At 40.6% G+C, this 14645-nt stretch overlaps 1 protein-coding gene across 1 annotated transcript; it reads left to right on the top strand.

Moving 5' to 3' along the window:
* Positions 1 to 790: 790 nt before the first annotated feature.
* HSPB3 (heat shock protein family B (small) member 3) lies at positions 791 to 2994 on the top strand. Its single transcript, XM_074855789.1, has 2 exons — positions 791 to 1364; positions 1810 to 2994. The coding sequence occupies exon 1, from the start codon at positions 894 to 896 to the stop codon at positions 1341 to 1343; it is 450 nt and encodes a 149-aa protein (XP_074711890.1). The 5' UTR covers positions 791 to 893; the 3' UTR covers positions 1344 to 1364; positions 1810 to 2994.
* Positions 2995 to 14645: the final 11651 nt, after the last annotated feature.

Genomic DNA, 14645 nt, shown 5'->3' with positions numbered 1-14645 from the left:
TAGATGAGATCATAGATTCAAGCTGTTAAGCCCCAGAAGATGAAGGTTACTGGGACAATGTGGTATCATTAGGGATTTGGAGTTGTCTTTACTATTCTGCTGAGGAAAAGTAACTCTGCCCTCTCCTGGAAGCTGTGAAACATGAGCTTTCACTATAATTCTCCCTGCACTCTTGAGTCTGACTCCCTGACACATGGGAGAAGGCTCTGCTGTGTTGTAGGTCACTGAGATTGCAGGCTCAGCCCTTCAGGCACCCCCTCTTTGGGCAGAGATTGTTATGGTTCCCTCCTCCCACCAGTAACATGGTTAACCATGCCCATATTTCACCTGCGCACAACTTCTGCAACAATATACAGTGCACTTCATAATTTTATAGTTTACCTAACCTGAAATCTGCTCTGTTCCTACTGTTAAGCTAATTTAAATCCCTTCCTCAAGTAACTTTGTATTTCAGTTAGAAGAAATACACTTGGTATTTATTGCCATGTATCCCTTGGAAAAACAGAATCTTTAAACTTCCACTTAAATCAAAGAATCTTTCACATTATTTGTCTCTCATAATTACAAACAGCACAATATTGCAATAATCAGATGTGCACTAACATTTTGCTTTTAGTGCTCATGCATGAAAGCTGTGCATGTGTTGAAGCCACTCAAGACCCCAGCCCTATAAATAGTGCTCTATTGTTAGTGGATAAAAGATGAAACAAGTCTCCTGCCTCTGGAGCACAGCACACCCTATTAAACGTTAAGCTCTGCCTGTGCTAAAAGTGAAAGACGACATCAACTGATAAACTAGTCTGCGGGTAAGGCATATGACTGGGAAGAGTTTGCTCTGACTCTGCAGCTTCCCCAAAGCGACAGGAGCAGCAACTTCTCTTTCTGCCTCAGCAATGGCAGAAGCTGTTATAAGACACTGGGTGGAAACTCCTGTACGCTACCAAGAGCAGTTTGCTGTCCAAGAGCTGGAAGCACACAAATTGGACCACTCTTTATATGCTTTGCCAGGCCCTTCCACAGCTACATTGAGCAACAGAAGGTGTATCACTCAAAGTATATCTGGCGCTAGGAAGAGTGGCCAGGAAGAGGAAAACACACACTTTCAGGTCTTGCTGGATGTTGTGCAGTTCCGCCCCGAAGATATCATTATTCAGACTTTTGAAGGCTGGCTCCTGATTAAAGCTCAGCATGGACCCAGAATGGACGAACACGGTTTCATATCCAGAAGCTTTACCAGACAATACAAATTACCCAATGGAGTGGAGAACAAAGACTTGTCTGCGCTTTTCTGCCATGATGGCATTTTGGTTGTTGAAATGAAGAACTCAGTGGGAAAGAATTAGAACCTTGACCATAGTTTATTGGTGAGATAAGATCATTCTTAATATAACAAAATAATATTATTCAAGTAACACTGCAGAGTGTAATAAGCATGTAGCTGCATTTATATTATAGTAAAGGAAAATCTTTGTATATATTTTTCATTATGCTGAGTTTATTGTTCGATGTGAAATGTTAGACTGCTTGCCTCTAGCTCCATACATGTTGGAAAGCTGGGCTTTTTGAACAGAATAAAATTTAGGCTAGTCACAGCAAGAGAAAAAAATAATCTATTTGATAACATATTGAAAATAAAGCATATTTATGAGTTCAGTAGGAGGAGTTGCATTTCTAGGGAATAAGCATTTGTCATACATAGTCATAATCATTAACAAAGCAATAGACAGATTGTGAGTCATATGGAAATTTAATTTACATACTGAAAAATCTGTTTTTTGTAATTTTTGAGACCAAATTCTTCTTCCTTAGGCTCTGGAGAAGCACATGAACTGAAGGATACTATCAAGAAAAATAAAACCACTATTTCCACAGTTCAAGCTCATATACAAAAAAACCCTTGAGAGATTGCTTTTTAGAAGTGTGTTGCATGCTTGAAACTATAAGAAAAAAGAATAATCACTGACTACATTTGCTTGAACATACAGTAAGTAGAAATGATACTTTCTGTCAAAGACAAATTAATTTGAAAGAAAACATTCAAAGACATTTAGAAAATAGATTTTGTTTAACATATTCTGCTATCAATTAGCAACTGAAGAAAAAATGTATTGCTTACAAATACACAAAAGGATCAAATTCTCCTTTGTGAAGTCCTGGTAATAAAAAGGCATTACTCTAGCACAGATGCCTTTATTCTTATGCATTTTAGGTAGTCTTGTTTTTCAATCAGATGAATATTTAATTCTTCATGTTGCTTGACAGTTTAGGCTGAGATCCCACAACTGCGTCTTCAGGAGCAAATTTTTCTGCCTATATGCAGTCCCACACTCCTCATATGAACATGGGCTCTACATGAGTCTAATTATAAGTGCAGGGGTTCCTTACTACACACACAGGTTTAATTTCTGTCCCAGTGTCTCTCATTTCATGAGAGTGGTAGAGATGAAAAAAAATCCACCCACTATATCTAGCATATAGTCTTCTGAATGTTAAAAAAAAAATGCTGTGAGTTTGTAAATACTCAAACATTTGAGGAGATCTGCAGCTGCAAGTCGAACTGCCTCCTTTTATGTCTACTGGAGATGAGTATGACTGCTGTGCTATGAATAGTAAAGGAATGTGGAATGGAAAGTACCGAGTTAAATACAGACTCTTTATGATAGCCATCTGCTGTTTGGACAAGCTAAAAACATATTCAAATGAAACTGAATACAAATACAATTTTAAGAATATGAGAAAAAATCTGATTAACAAAACCCAGGCTCTCACTAGCTCAAACCAGAGAGTTCCTTTAGTTTAAAATGAAAGCCCTAAACCTTGCAAATCTGCACATTCATTAGAAACACTCATGTCATGGTCATTTAGACTTGAAGATATTCGAAGCAATTGATTTTAGAAAAGGGGGTAGTCCAATTCTTGCATTTTATTTATTATTTGTGCTAAAACTCACAATGAATTTGTACAATAAATGCAGAATAAGGTCTGGATTGTAAATTTCGATCCTGTGCAATTATTTTATTTTTTGAACAGAGCAGAAGACAAGATCCTAATGTTTTCTAACACAGCAAACCAAATATAAAACATATGTCCCTACATTTCCAGTCAACCCACACTTTCCCTTCATATTGCCTGTGTTTAAGCCGTGTATTCATTTAAGGTAATAAACGATCACAGTAGAAGATCAGATCTAGATTTTCAACACTTTTAGGTCAAGAAGCTTCTTCAGCCATGAATCTGATGGAAGATGAAACGTGGATTTTAAAAAATGAATTCTAGATACAGGTCTGGATTTAAACTTTACACACCAATTTTATAAAAGCTCACAAGTTTAGACCCATGGTTTCCACATCACCTTATGGCAAAACTGTTGGGTTAGAGTTTAGGATCACCAGTTAGTAATCATCTTTAGTGATTTCTGTTTACAGAGGATTCTGTAAATTCAATCACTTAAAATTATAGGTTATTATAAAAATTATTCTAGCTATGATTGCAATGATGGTATTCATAGCCCTAGACATGAAAAAGCAGTTCTAAAACAACATAACTGATTTAATAATTTGAAATTAGATCATGATTAAACTACTGGAAGCTTGGCAAGAAATTAGACCAGACAGCCAAAATCATATAATCTGTTCTATACATGTTAATACCATGGTTACACACAGCCCTGCTTATGTACACAGCCTGCCTCATAAAACTGGAGGAAGAACTTGGCATTTGGCTGTTCTGTCATAGGTCTCTTCACATCATTCCATACCCAGATCTGTACTTAATCGCAACATCATCAGTCAGAAACCATCGGAACATACTGCTCCAAACGTGGCAGGGACACAGGTGAATTTTCCCTTCTTTTGTACCCAGAGCTTTACAAAAGCCTATGTCCATGCTCCTTGGTGAATGGGAACTTGCCCTGGCTCAGCACTCGAGTGCTTGCATAACAGGGACCATGCTGGAGTATGGACCTCCCACTGGCTTCCTGCATTTTAGCACCAAGCACAATGCATAGCAAAGTGCTTCCCTCCTCTTTTTAGTGGCAGTGTATTGAAAGTTCTTGGATGAATGTTGTTCATATGTTATGTGTTTATCAGAACAGCATCAAAGTACTAGGCAGAGCATTTCTGAATTGTCTGGAAAGAGCTGTTTACACATATTGTATGTGATGTTTTATAATCTGATTAGAACTGAATGTGAATGTCACAGATAGAGCTGCTAATATTGCTCATGGACAGCAGAATGAGAAATTTATCAACAGCAAAGGTTTTCAGAACAGCTATAGTTTAAGACAGGTTTAAAATATGATGATGTGATTAAATTAAGAACCCTGATATTGGCTGCCTACAAGTCCTAGCCCAGAATAAGTGATAAATGCTGCTGCAAGCCTTGCAGAGCAAGTGTTATGGAGCCTTCTCAATTCCCATTGGTGAAGGATTACCTTCATAATTGATCAGACTGCTCCTCCAAATGGTTAAAGATATTTCATGAATGTATCTAAGCACGGTGAAAAATGCTTTCATAGAAGAAGAAAATGTCTCAGTATTAGCATTAGTCTACAAAAGCAAAGTAACAAACACATTCCCATGTGATCCCTGTGGGCAGGAAGCCCACAAATGCCTTGGACTGGTTGCCTTTTTATAGTTTCTGCTGCATCCAAGGCATCTGAGATCTCTCTACACAGTCTGATACTTGTGGTGCAGTGAACCGAGGCTGACACCCATCAGTCACCCAGTAACTGCTCAGCTACAGCCCTGGGCATTGGAAAAGAGGGAAGGAAATCCCTGGGGTATCATGGTGGCAACATTCCCTCCAAGAGCGGTAGGTCTTATGTTCCTTACTTAGTTCATAGCCAGGAATCAAAATGTGCTTTTTCATCTGAGTAATGCTACAAGATTTGGCTTTTAATGGGAGTAGGAATATTTCTGAAAATATTGAGTGCACCATCTCTTATTTGAAAGAGATGGTAACCTTTGTCTTGCCGACTACCAGAAACAACAGCTGGCCCCTGTCATCCAGAGGACAGGGTCTCAATGGCCCTACACTCTGAGCACAGGGGTTAAGTCTAAGGACTTAGACCTGTACGTTACATCAGAGATACCTGAGCTGGCCCCACTTGTGCTATCTCTGGAGCCAGAAGTACTGTCCCTGTGTGCCAACTCAGGTCCAGAAATCCCGGCCTGTCCTTTGCTGTGGTCAGACTAAAAAATCATCCCTTATTAAAAGTACTTTTACAAATGGAGAGACAGGAGAAACATGGCACTACAGCTACAGCTCAGGACTCCCTGTCCAGGTTAATGCTAGCATGGTGGTCTCAGCTCTCTGCACTGCGGTGGGCTGTAGCCTCACCAGAAATCCCATCAATCCTTAAAAAGTAACACTGTTTAGCCACATGGTAATACCGCTGATGCCAGCATTTTTGGTGGGAAGTATGTCTAGCAGCTGCTTGCCCAAGTAGAACTGATGCGAGTAGAGAATCATTTACAGTTCCTCTTATGATCCTCGGTGTGTTTACCATGCTTTGGGCTGACCCTGACCCCAGCAAGTAACCCTCTTCTGCTGACAAAGCATGCTGCTCCTGAGCCCTGTCAGCTAATACAGAAGCAGCAGCAGGCAGGTCTGTGCAAGGGCAGGAGACAGAAAACTGTAGGACCTAGGTGGGCCTCAGCGTGTAGCCAGCAAGGAAGCCCACCAGAGGTGTCTCAGGCAAGGATGGGGAGCAGGAAAAACACTCCAACTGGTTCAGAACATATACATATTTATATATTGTCATGGTTTAAACGCAGCCAGCATCTAAGGCCCACACAGCTGCCCGCTCACTGCACCCCAGTGGGATAGGGGAGAGAATCGGAAGAGTAAAAGTGAGAAAAATCATGGGTTGAGATAAAGAGAGTTTAATAGGTCAAGCAGAAGCAACACACACAAGCAAAGTAAAACAAGGATTTCTTTCACCACTTCCCATTGGCAGGCAGGTGCTCAGCCATCTCCAGGAAAGCAGGGCTCCATCATGCGTAATTGGGTAGACAATTACTTGGGAAGACAAGTCCCATAACTGTGAATGTTTCCCCTTCTTTCTTCTTCCCCTGCCTTTTTATTGCTGAGCATGATGTCATATGGTATGGAATATCCCTGTGGTCAGCTGGGGTCAGGTGTCCCAGCTGTGTCCCCTCACAACTCCTTGTGAACCCCCAGCCTGCTTACTGGCGGGTGGTGTGAGAAGCAGAAAAGGCCTTGGCTCTGTGTAAGCACTGCTCAGCAATAACTAAAACATCCCTGTATTATCAACACTGTTTTCAGCATGAGTCCCAAACATATTCCCATACTAGCTACTATGGAAAAAAATGAACTCTATCTCATTTGAAACCAGCACATATATATAAAGATTTTAAGGCATAATATTCATACCTCCTACAAGAAATATTTGAATTTTTGATAAAATGAGAATTTTTAAGGGCTGAGAAAGACATTTCAAAATTACTTAAAAAAATTTATGTTGTTAATAGAAAAGGAATACCATACATGGACTAAAACCTTGGAGTGCTAGAATGAAAGAGTAAGTCACCTGCTATCTTCAGCTACATTTCTTTTCAATTGCACATCCCTTCAATTTTCCCATCCATTAATTGTACATTCCCATGATGTAAGCAGATACCATGGCAGAATTTTGAAAAGATTCATTTGCTCTTACCAGAGTTGGATGACATGGGGGTTAAAGTGTGAGTGGCCTATCTGAACTAGCCACCCCAAAATTTCTACAGTCAAGTCCTCATCACCTCAAGCTGATTTACTGATTCACCTTAAACTAGTCAGCTTGTGCAGTCATCCCTCTTGTTGACTCTGCATGAAATTGGTTTGATCCAGCAAGGCCTCCTCACTCAGGTGCTGCTGTGCCAACTCCAGGGCTGCTGGCATTTCATTCTTTCCCAATACAGTACCGATGCAGCACAGAGCTCAGCTGGCTGCTCCTGTGGCTGATTCATATGTCCAAATCGGACCACATGAGTGGTTCCCTGCATGTGTGTGACTCCACATGAGAGGTAAGATGGGATCAGAAGATGTTTTGGGTTCCAGTGGCAGTAATGCCTTTATTATTAGTTCCACTCCTCATTTTCTGGGATATCTCACTCTCCTCTTAGTCTGGATGCCTGAGTTAGCTGTTCCACAGATACCGCAGCAGCACTGTGGTGTAGGCACTAAAAGCAGGCATAGCTTTTGTCTGTGAATGAGCTAATTTTGAGTTTGGATGTTTGGGTTTAAATAAGTCCAAGTCTTAACTAAAAGCGATAGCATTACATCATAGCTATAATGAAAAATTAATGAAGGGAAATGATTTTCAGAGTGTGGTTTGACAAATAAAAACATAATTCTTGTACTCTGTCTTACAAGGCAGAGAGAAGCAGTGGTGACAACTGTATGCATTTAAATAGTATTTCAAGTATATTTTCTGTAAATTTATCACAATTGTCCAAGTCCTGCTGCCATGATCAGTATGTACTGTACAAGATGAACCATAAATACAGTCTCTGCCTCAGTGTATATATGAAGCCTTAGGGCTTGATCCTGGAATGAAACTGTTAGGGACTCAATGCAGATTAGAAGATTCTGAGATAAATAGCTGCAGAAATATGAAATCTGAAACTCATTCTATTATAGTATCCATAACAATATTTATCTGAGATCTTCTAGAATCTTCAGCCTGAAATGGTTACAGTGTGGAGACAGTTAAGGTTTCTAGATTGATAGGCTTAAAGGTCAGGAGGATCAGTGATGGCCCCCAGTGTGATCCCCTGAACAGACCCCACATCATCTCCCTTGCTAATTTCCTCATGAAGCCCATAATATATTTGAAAAAGAACATATATTTAAGTAAGACATCAAATCTTTCTTTACAGACTTCAGTTGATGGAAAACTCATCACACCACTCCATAATTGTTCAAGTGTTAATAATCACCATGGCCAACAAAAAGCAGGTTTTCCCTAGCCCTCTAAGATTTGGTCAGTGATAGAAATTTTACCCTAAAACTAAAAGTAATAGTCTGGACAGCTCTTGGGACAGTCTTTTTACTATCCTGGTGTTGTGAGTTACAAAGATACAAAAGTTTAACATCTGCTGCTAAACACCCTCTTTAGTTACTGATAGAACACAAAGGAATTCATCAACATGAAAAACTGTGAATATAGTTTTTCTACATACAGAGCAGTAATATTTATTGAATAACCTTAGATATATTTAATATTTCTCCTGGATCATCATTGGCAGTTTTGTCATCTTCATGCCATACTCATCTAAGCTATTGTTTGGATTTTGTTTCTTGCTGAGTAAGTCCTGCCTGTTGTTCCACTGGCCATATAATTTTTAATAAGCTTTTTCTTGTAACTAATTGTTATTGCTTGTATCAACATCTTAATTTTTCCATTTCTACCTTCACTTACCCATTAATAACAATATATTTTACATTCAGAGAATTCTGCTTATATGAATACAGCTCTGTATTTATGGTTAGCTAATCAAAGATTCTTTTAAATGCATACAGAATGACCACAGGCAGGTTCTGACACTGTTTCTCTTAGGAAATCATCATATCTTAACATTTCACTAATGGTATGGGATACCTGATATGTCTCCAGCACTGAAATCCCTTCTAAAACAAGGGTTTAATAAGGAAACGACAGGCTGCATGATAAGGAATTCATATTATTGACCTTCTCTCCAATACACAGACCAAACCAAGCATATCAGGAACCTTCTTCACTGCCTCATTCTTTCCAAGCCTCTATGTTTACCAAAATACCAGCAAAACCCAGAAGCTAAAACATTTACTCTAGAATAACTTAATGCCATTTTCAGCCACTGAGCTTCTCAGAACTCCTCATCTGAGCTGACACAGGAAACAGCACAAGCTAATTTTTTTTCCTTGAAGATAAGACAGCAATCTCACTCAGAATTTAATGTCACTGCCTCCTGGTAGCAGAATGAATGGTCTCAGCTTAAATGCAAGCACTGAGAGAATGGAAGATATTTTTGTGCTGGGTTTGTGTGTGTGACAGGGTTTTGTGGTAGCGGGGGAGGGGGCTACAGTGGTGGCCCCTGTGAGAAGCTTCTCAAAGATCCCCCGGCTCCAAGTCAGACAAACCTCTGGCCAAGGCCAAGCCAATTAGTGACGGTGGCTGCACCTCTGCGATAACGCATTTAAGAAGGGGAACCTGGGAGTAGGAGTGGGAGTTGTAAGGAGGAGTTGTGAGGGAGACACCTATGTGAACATCAAGGTCAAAGGAAGAAAGAAGGAGAGAGGAGGACATGGGCCGGAGCAGAGACTCCCCTGCAGCCCGTGGTGAGAGGCAGGCTGTGCCCCTGCTGCCCACGGAGGTCACTGGTGGAGCAGATGCCCACCTGCAGCCTGTGGAGGATCCCACACCGGGGAAGGGGGCTGCTCCCGAAGAAGGCTGGTACTCTGAGGGAAGACCCCACTGTTGTAGCTCAGCGCTGGGAGGGTTGCAACCATGTGGGAGGGACCCACATTGGAACAACTAGGGAAGAGTCTGCAGCCCGTGGGGGTGGTTCATGTCAGAGAAAGTTCGTGGAGGACTGTCTCCTGTGAGAGGGGCTCCACACCGGAGCAGGGGAAGAATGTGAGGTGTCCTCCCCCATCCCTGAGGAGCAAGGAGAGGCGGGACTGACCACATCCCCCATTCCCTGCCCCCTGTGCTGCTGGAGGGGAGGAAGTAGAGAAATTGGGAGCAAAGCTGAGCCCAGGAAGAAGGGAGGGGTGGGGGAAAGATGTTTTAAGATATGGTAATAGTTCTTGCTGTCCTACTCTGTTTGTTAAATGTTGTTAGTGTCTGAATTAAACTGATGTTCTTTTTCTTCCCCTAATGAGTCTGACTTTTGCCTGTGACCATAATGGGTGAATCATCATTCTTTGTCCTTATCTTGACTCCCAAAACTTTTGCTTTATTTTCTCCTTCCCATTCCTGAGGGGGAAGGAGTGAGCAAGAAGCTTCGTAGTGTTCAGTTTCCCTCTGGTCTCAACCCACAACTTTGATGGCCAAACTGCCATCAAAACTGGTCTGTGTCCTAAGTTAGTGAGAACTTGTTCTGGTTTCCAGGCTGAGACTGAGAAGTCACTCTCATAAGGTTTGACAATGGACAGTAAAAACTCATAGACACATAAAGGTGAGGCTAAAGCTCATCCATCCTGATCAATTGACAGGTATATCCGAGGAGCTGCCAGTGACTAGTCCTTCACCCTGAAGCCAGCATCTGCCAGCCACCTCTCTGCACAGGGCCAGAGCAACTTCAGGGTTGACATGAACCTCTTCAGCCCAAAGTACCCAAGTCCCATGGATTTCTAAAACCCAGCAGCATTTATTTTCCCTTGATAAACCCCAGGGTTAACACAGACACAGAGCCCGCTAAGGAGGTCCTCTCTGCAATTTCTGTCTCCTGGGTGAGGATAAAGATACCTGCATGAATGAATGCTCAATGCTTCATTCTTGCTATACCATACTTTATTCATCTTATACAATGGGTTTGTTGCTGAGATAACTTTATTTTCATGCCATGTTTATACGGCACATGGACATAATGTTGACCTCACTGGGACTTCCTTACCAGTTACCCACTTAGCTCACAGTCTTGCTTTTTATAAAATGTTTGTTATCATGAAAGGTATTGGATTTCAAATATATTGGGATTACTCCTTACAGACTGGTGCAGCTTGGACTAGAGCACAGCAGACTCATGCATCCTCTTTTGCTGTGTCTCAGTCTTTACATTTAGGAGGTAAATTTTGCCTGTATGCATGTCAAGGGAGTGGCAGGTGATAAGGGCCCATTCGTCTGTAACCACAACAGACTCTCAGCATCATCAGAATGTCTGTCTCACGCATACCCTCACTGCCACAGCATGGAAGAACTGCATACTTAATGGATTTATCTTGACAGCATCCTTAGATGGTTATGAAACATTATACCTTCAGACAGGGAATGGAGACAGACAGGCATTCCAAGCAATATTAAATGGAGGGTTGAGAATTTCTGAGTAACAGCCATCTATTACACAGACTGGGGCTGAGATAGCTAATATATACCGCAAAGTTCAAACAAGAATCTCAGCGCTTCTGCTCAACTACCTCCAATTTTACACAACCTAGTTTGAAAAAAGCTATGCAATATCTGCTTAATTTATGCTCCTATTTGAAAAATATTTTGTTTTCTCCTAAATCCGACTGCATCTTTTCCTAAATTCCATAACACACTATAGTGTCACCATTTCTGATAACTGTTTTATGTTTTCAGGTGTGATTTTACAAAACACTTAAATGGTAATCATATGAAAGAAATACCCCTAGAATAACATATTTGTCACATTTGTTGCATTTTCTTCAGTGCTTTGTTAGTTCAAAGTCTACTTGCTTTTAGTGTGGCAACTTCGGTGTTTAAAATAATTTTGTGCCCTCTAGTGGCAGCCCTGCTAGGCACCCTGAACTGCGACGTTCCAGTTACAGATAATGTAGGAATGGAAGAAAATCAGTTTATTTCCTTTTATGTGAAATTTATTACCCATTTCTATAGTTTTTAAAAAAATAGTCATTTCTTGTTATGTTAAGATAGTACCACCAGCAAAACAAAATAATCTAGAAAGATAACACAAATAGCAACAAAAAAGACATCACATACTGAGTAAGCGTTTGACTGAGTTTGCTCTTAGAAATTATACGGGTGAAAATTGGTCTATTTGTAGCCATTTCCTTACACAAAGCACGATTCAGTGTGTTTCCTACTAGGACATTGTTTCATATCCAGACACACAGTTTTTCCAGGGTCCACAGAGGGTATCATCATAATGAAAAGTCTAAGTGCCACCAGAGCTTCATCTTCTCTCATGAAAAAACACTTTGCTTTTCTTACTAAAGCAGCACAGTGATAGCATAGAGGAAAATTAACAAAATAAAGAAGGAAAGATTTGGGGACTTCAAGGAAAAGTTACACAGAGGTGATACACACTTTTATCATTTTTTGTTTCAGAGCCTCTACTCATTCACCTTTTTCTAATTCAAGATAGCCTAAAATTGTTACCTTTTCCCAAAAATGTTCCCAAATTTTTTATTTTAAGCTTCTGCACTTGAGCAGAAAAATAAATCACGCTGCTCTGAAACACCTCTTTCAGCATATATTCTCAGGGGTTTTGAGATGCCTAACTCCAAATTAAAATAATGACATATCCAATACATAGACATTGGTAGACATTTGGCTTTAGTTTGACTTTCTGTTTCATCCCCCAAATTACAGACCACTAGGAACACATTAAATAATAGACATTTTTGCTGAATTACAGGTTTTCAGTCTCAATAGGATCAGAATAACATTCACTTTGACTCTGAAAGTTCGATTCCCAATGAAGACAGCAGAAATTCCTGACCAAGCGAACACGTTCACATACGTGTTTTGTGTAGCTGTAAGTGACTATGTGCTGTTCTTATTTTGAAATCCTTGCTTCTGCTAGTCTGAGCAACAAGAAACAAAGGTCAATCAATCCAACTCTTCTACTTGGTACCATAGATGGTTACCGAGGGCCTAAGAAGCTGGCTTCTTCAAACCCTTTAAGTATATTTTTTTAGGGTGGCTTCCAATTTTCAGTTTGGTTTTCTTGAAAACAATTGTTGAGTTTTTAAAAATGTTAATTTTAACATCCCCAACAGAGTGCCTGCACACAGTGGTAATCAGAGTTGGCTCACTAGTGGGAAAAAGATGGAAAACGTCATTTACAACCTCGTTATTGTTCCAAATTCTCTTTGTAGTTTTGTCCACTAGGGAAATAATATAACACACTTTTTCCTTTCATAATATTGTCTTATTGATGGCATTAGTGCCTAAAAAAACCCATGACCCAATTTCATGTAACTTAGTTTTTGTTAAAATCTCGAGATAAAACTGGAATATTTTAGAGAATAACTGTTTCACTACTTTACGCTTATTTATTTAAGAAATACTATCCTCATTAGCTTTACAGATTTTATGCCTTCAAATTCTGCTGGTAGCAGTTTTTGCACCTGTTGAACTTGACACCTTTGCTTGTGTCCATTTGAGATACAAATACTGGGCCAGTATTTACTAAGAAAACATCAGATCCAATGCACTAAGGAGGGGCAGGAGGAAGCAGGACAGTTGCCACCTCCATCACCAGACCCAAAGAAGTAAAGCAGGGCCCCAGCTCAACATTGTCCCTTTGTCATGTCCTGGCCATGACAGCTGCAGCCTGATGAGCATTGGCACAACTACTTGGAGCAGCAAAACCCCATTCCTGAAGTGGCTTTGCAGCTGCACAAGCCATCTTGTTTGTCACTCCAGGTTGTTCAATGAAAGCAAATCTTAAATGTGTCTATTTACACAAATCAAGTGGGTCAGCATCATTTCCAGCACCTCATGTGAAAAAAAGACTATTTCAGAGAAAACAATATTAATGATTAAGGACATTGAAATTAAGATGAATAGGACTGAAAAGTTTGGGAAAGGAATTGAATGAAGTGCAGTGAAATATATATAAAACAACAAGTGATATAGAAAAGGCAGATGAAGAGCTAATTTTCTGTAGCTTAACCTGTGAGGATTCACTTCAGTGCACAAGATCAATGTTAGGAGTAACTTTGGAAAGAACACAAAACCCCAGTCACTTATCTTGATTTGCAGTAGTCAGAATTTGAGATTAAATCTAAGACCAATCTTAAACAGATCCGTATCTACCTCCTGTCAGGGTTTTAGTCCTTACTCTAGGTTGGCCACCTGGGTGAAGGGCAGCACGCTGGACTGTGGATCAAGTGCCATGGCAATCTCTGCATTTGGCAGAAAGGAACCACGTCTGTCTCAAAGGCAGACACTGATGGTGCACCGGGTGAAGTGGCAGCACACTGACAATCTCTAGCCTTGGTGGAAAAAAAACTTTGGCAATTCTAAAAGCACTGACAAATGCTGATGCAGGGCTTGAGGAGCTCTCAGAGCCTGCTGGGGAGGAGTAATTATGACTAGGCCAGGTCACAGTGCTTCCACCAGTACCAAGTGAGCTGGCAGGGAAACTCAGAAGCCTTCATACAGAGTTGTCTGAAGTCAAGGTCTTCAGCTGCACCATCCTGGGTAGCTGACAGCTCTCCCTCAGGAGAAGATCGACACTTCTTACTTTAGCACTGATGTTGATACTCAGAATTGCTCTCTGTAAACTTGCTGCTGCAAATTTAGTGCTTGGGTTTGGAGCTGGTGGCACTGGTGATGCAACATGAATATGTTCCACTGGGCTGGCCACCAAGGAGCTGATTGTGTGGTGAACTATGTGGTTCTTTGAGCACTATTGGTATTGGCTAATAAAAACAGACTTCCAGAGTTAAGCAATAAAGGAATTGGGGGTTAAAATGCTAGGCTGGGGTGAACTCATGTATTCAAAAAATGTTAAGTACACAAGCCAAGCAACAGTAACAGAAAAGTGCTGTGATAATATGTGCACTAACATTGGAAAAATAAAGGTCAGGGGGGAAAAGTGAACAAAAGCAAACTGCAGGTATTGAGCACTGAAATCAGCAATGAAAGGAAGCAGTGGGTCTTGTAGCATTCCAGTGAATTGTCCCTAGATGAAGACAAGTTATTTGACACAAAGACCTTTGAG

Source organism: Strix uralensis, chromosome Z (genome assembly GCF_047716275.1).
Source record: "Strix uralensis isolate ZFMK-TIS-50842 chromosome Z, bStrUra1, whole genome shotgun sequence".
Lineage (NCBI taxonomy): Eukaryota > Metazoa > Chordata > Aves > Strigiformes > Strigidae > Strix > Strix uralensis.
This window is presented reverse-complemented; position numbering and strand designations above follow the sequence as displayed.

Coding starts and splice junctions, on each gene's coding strand:
- HSPB3 (XM_074855789.1), top strand. CDS start 894: ATGGCAGAAGCTGTTATAAGACACTGGGTGGAAACTCCTGTACGCTAC.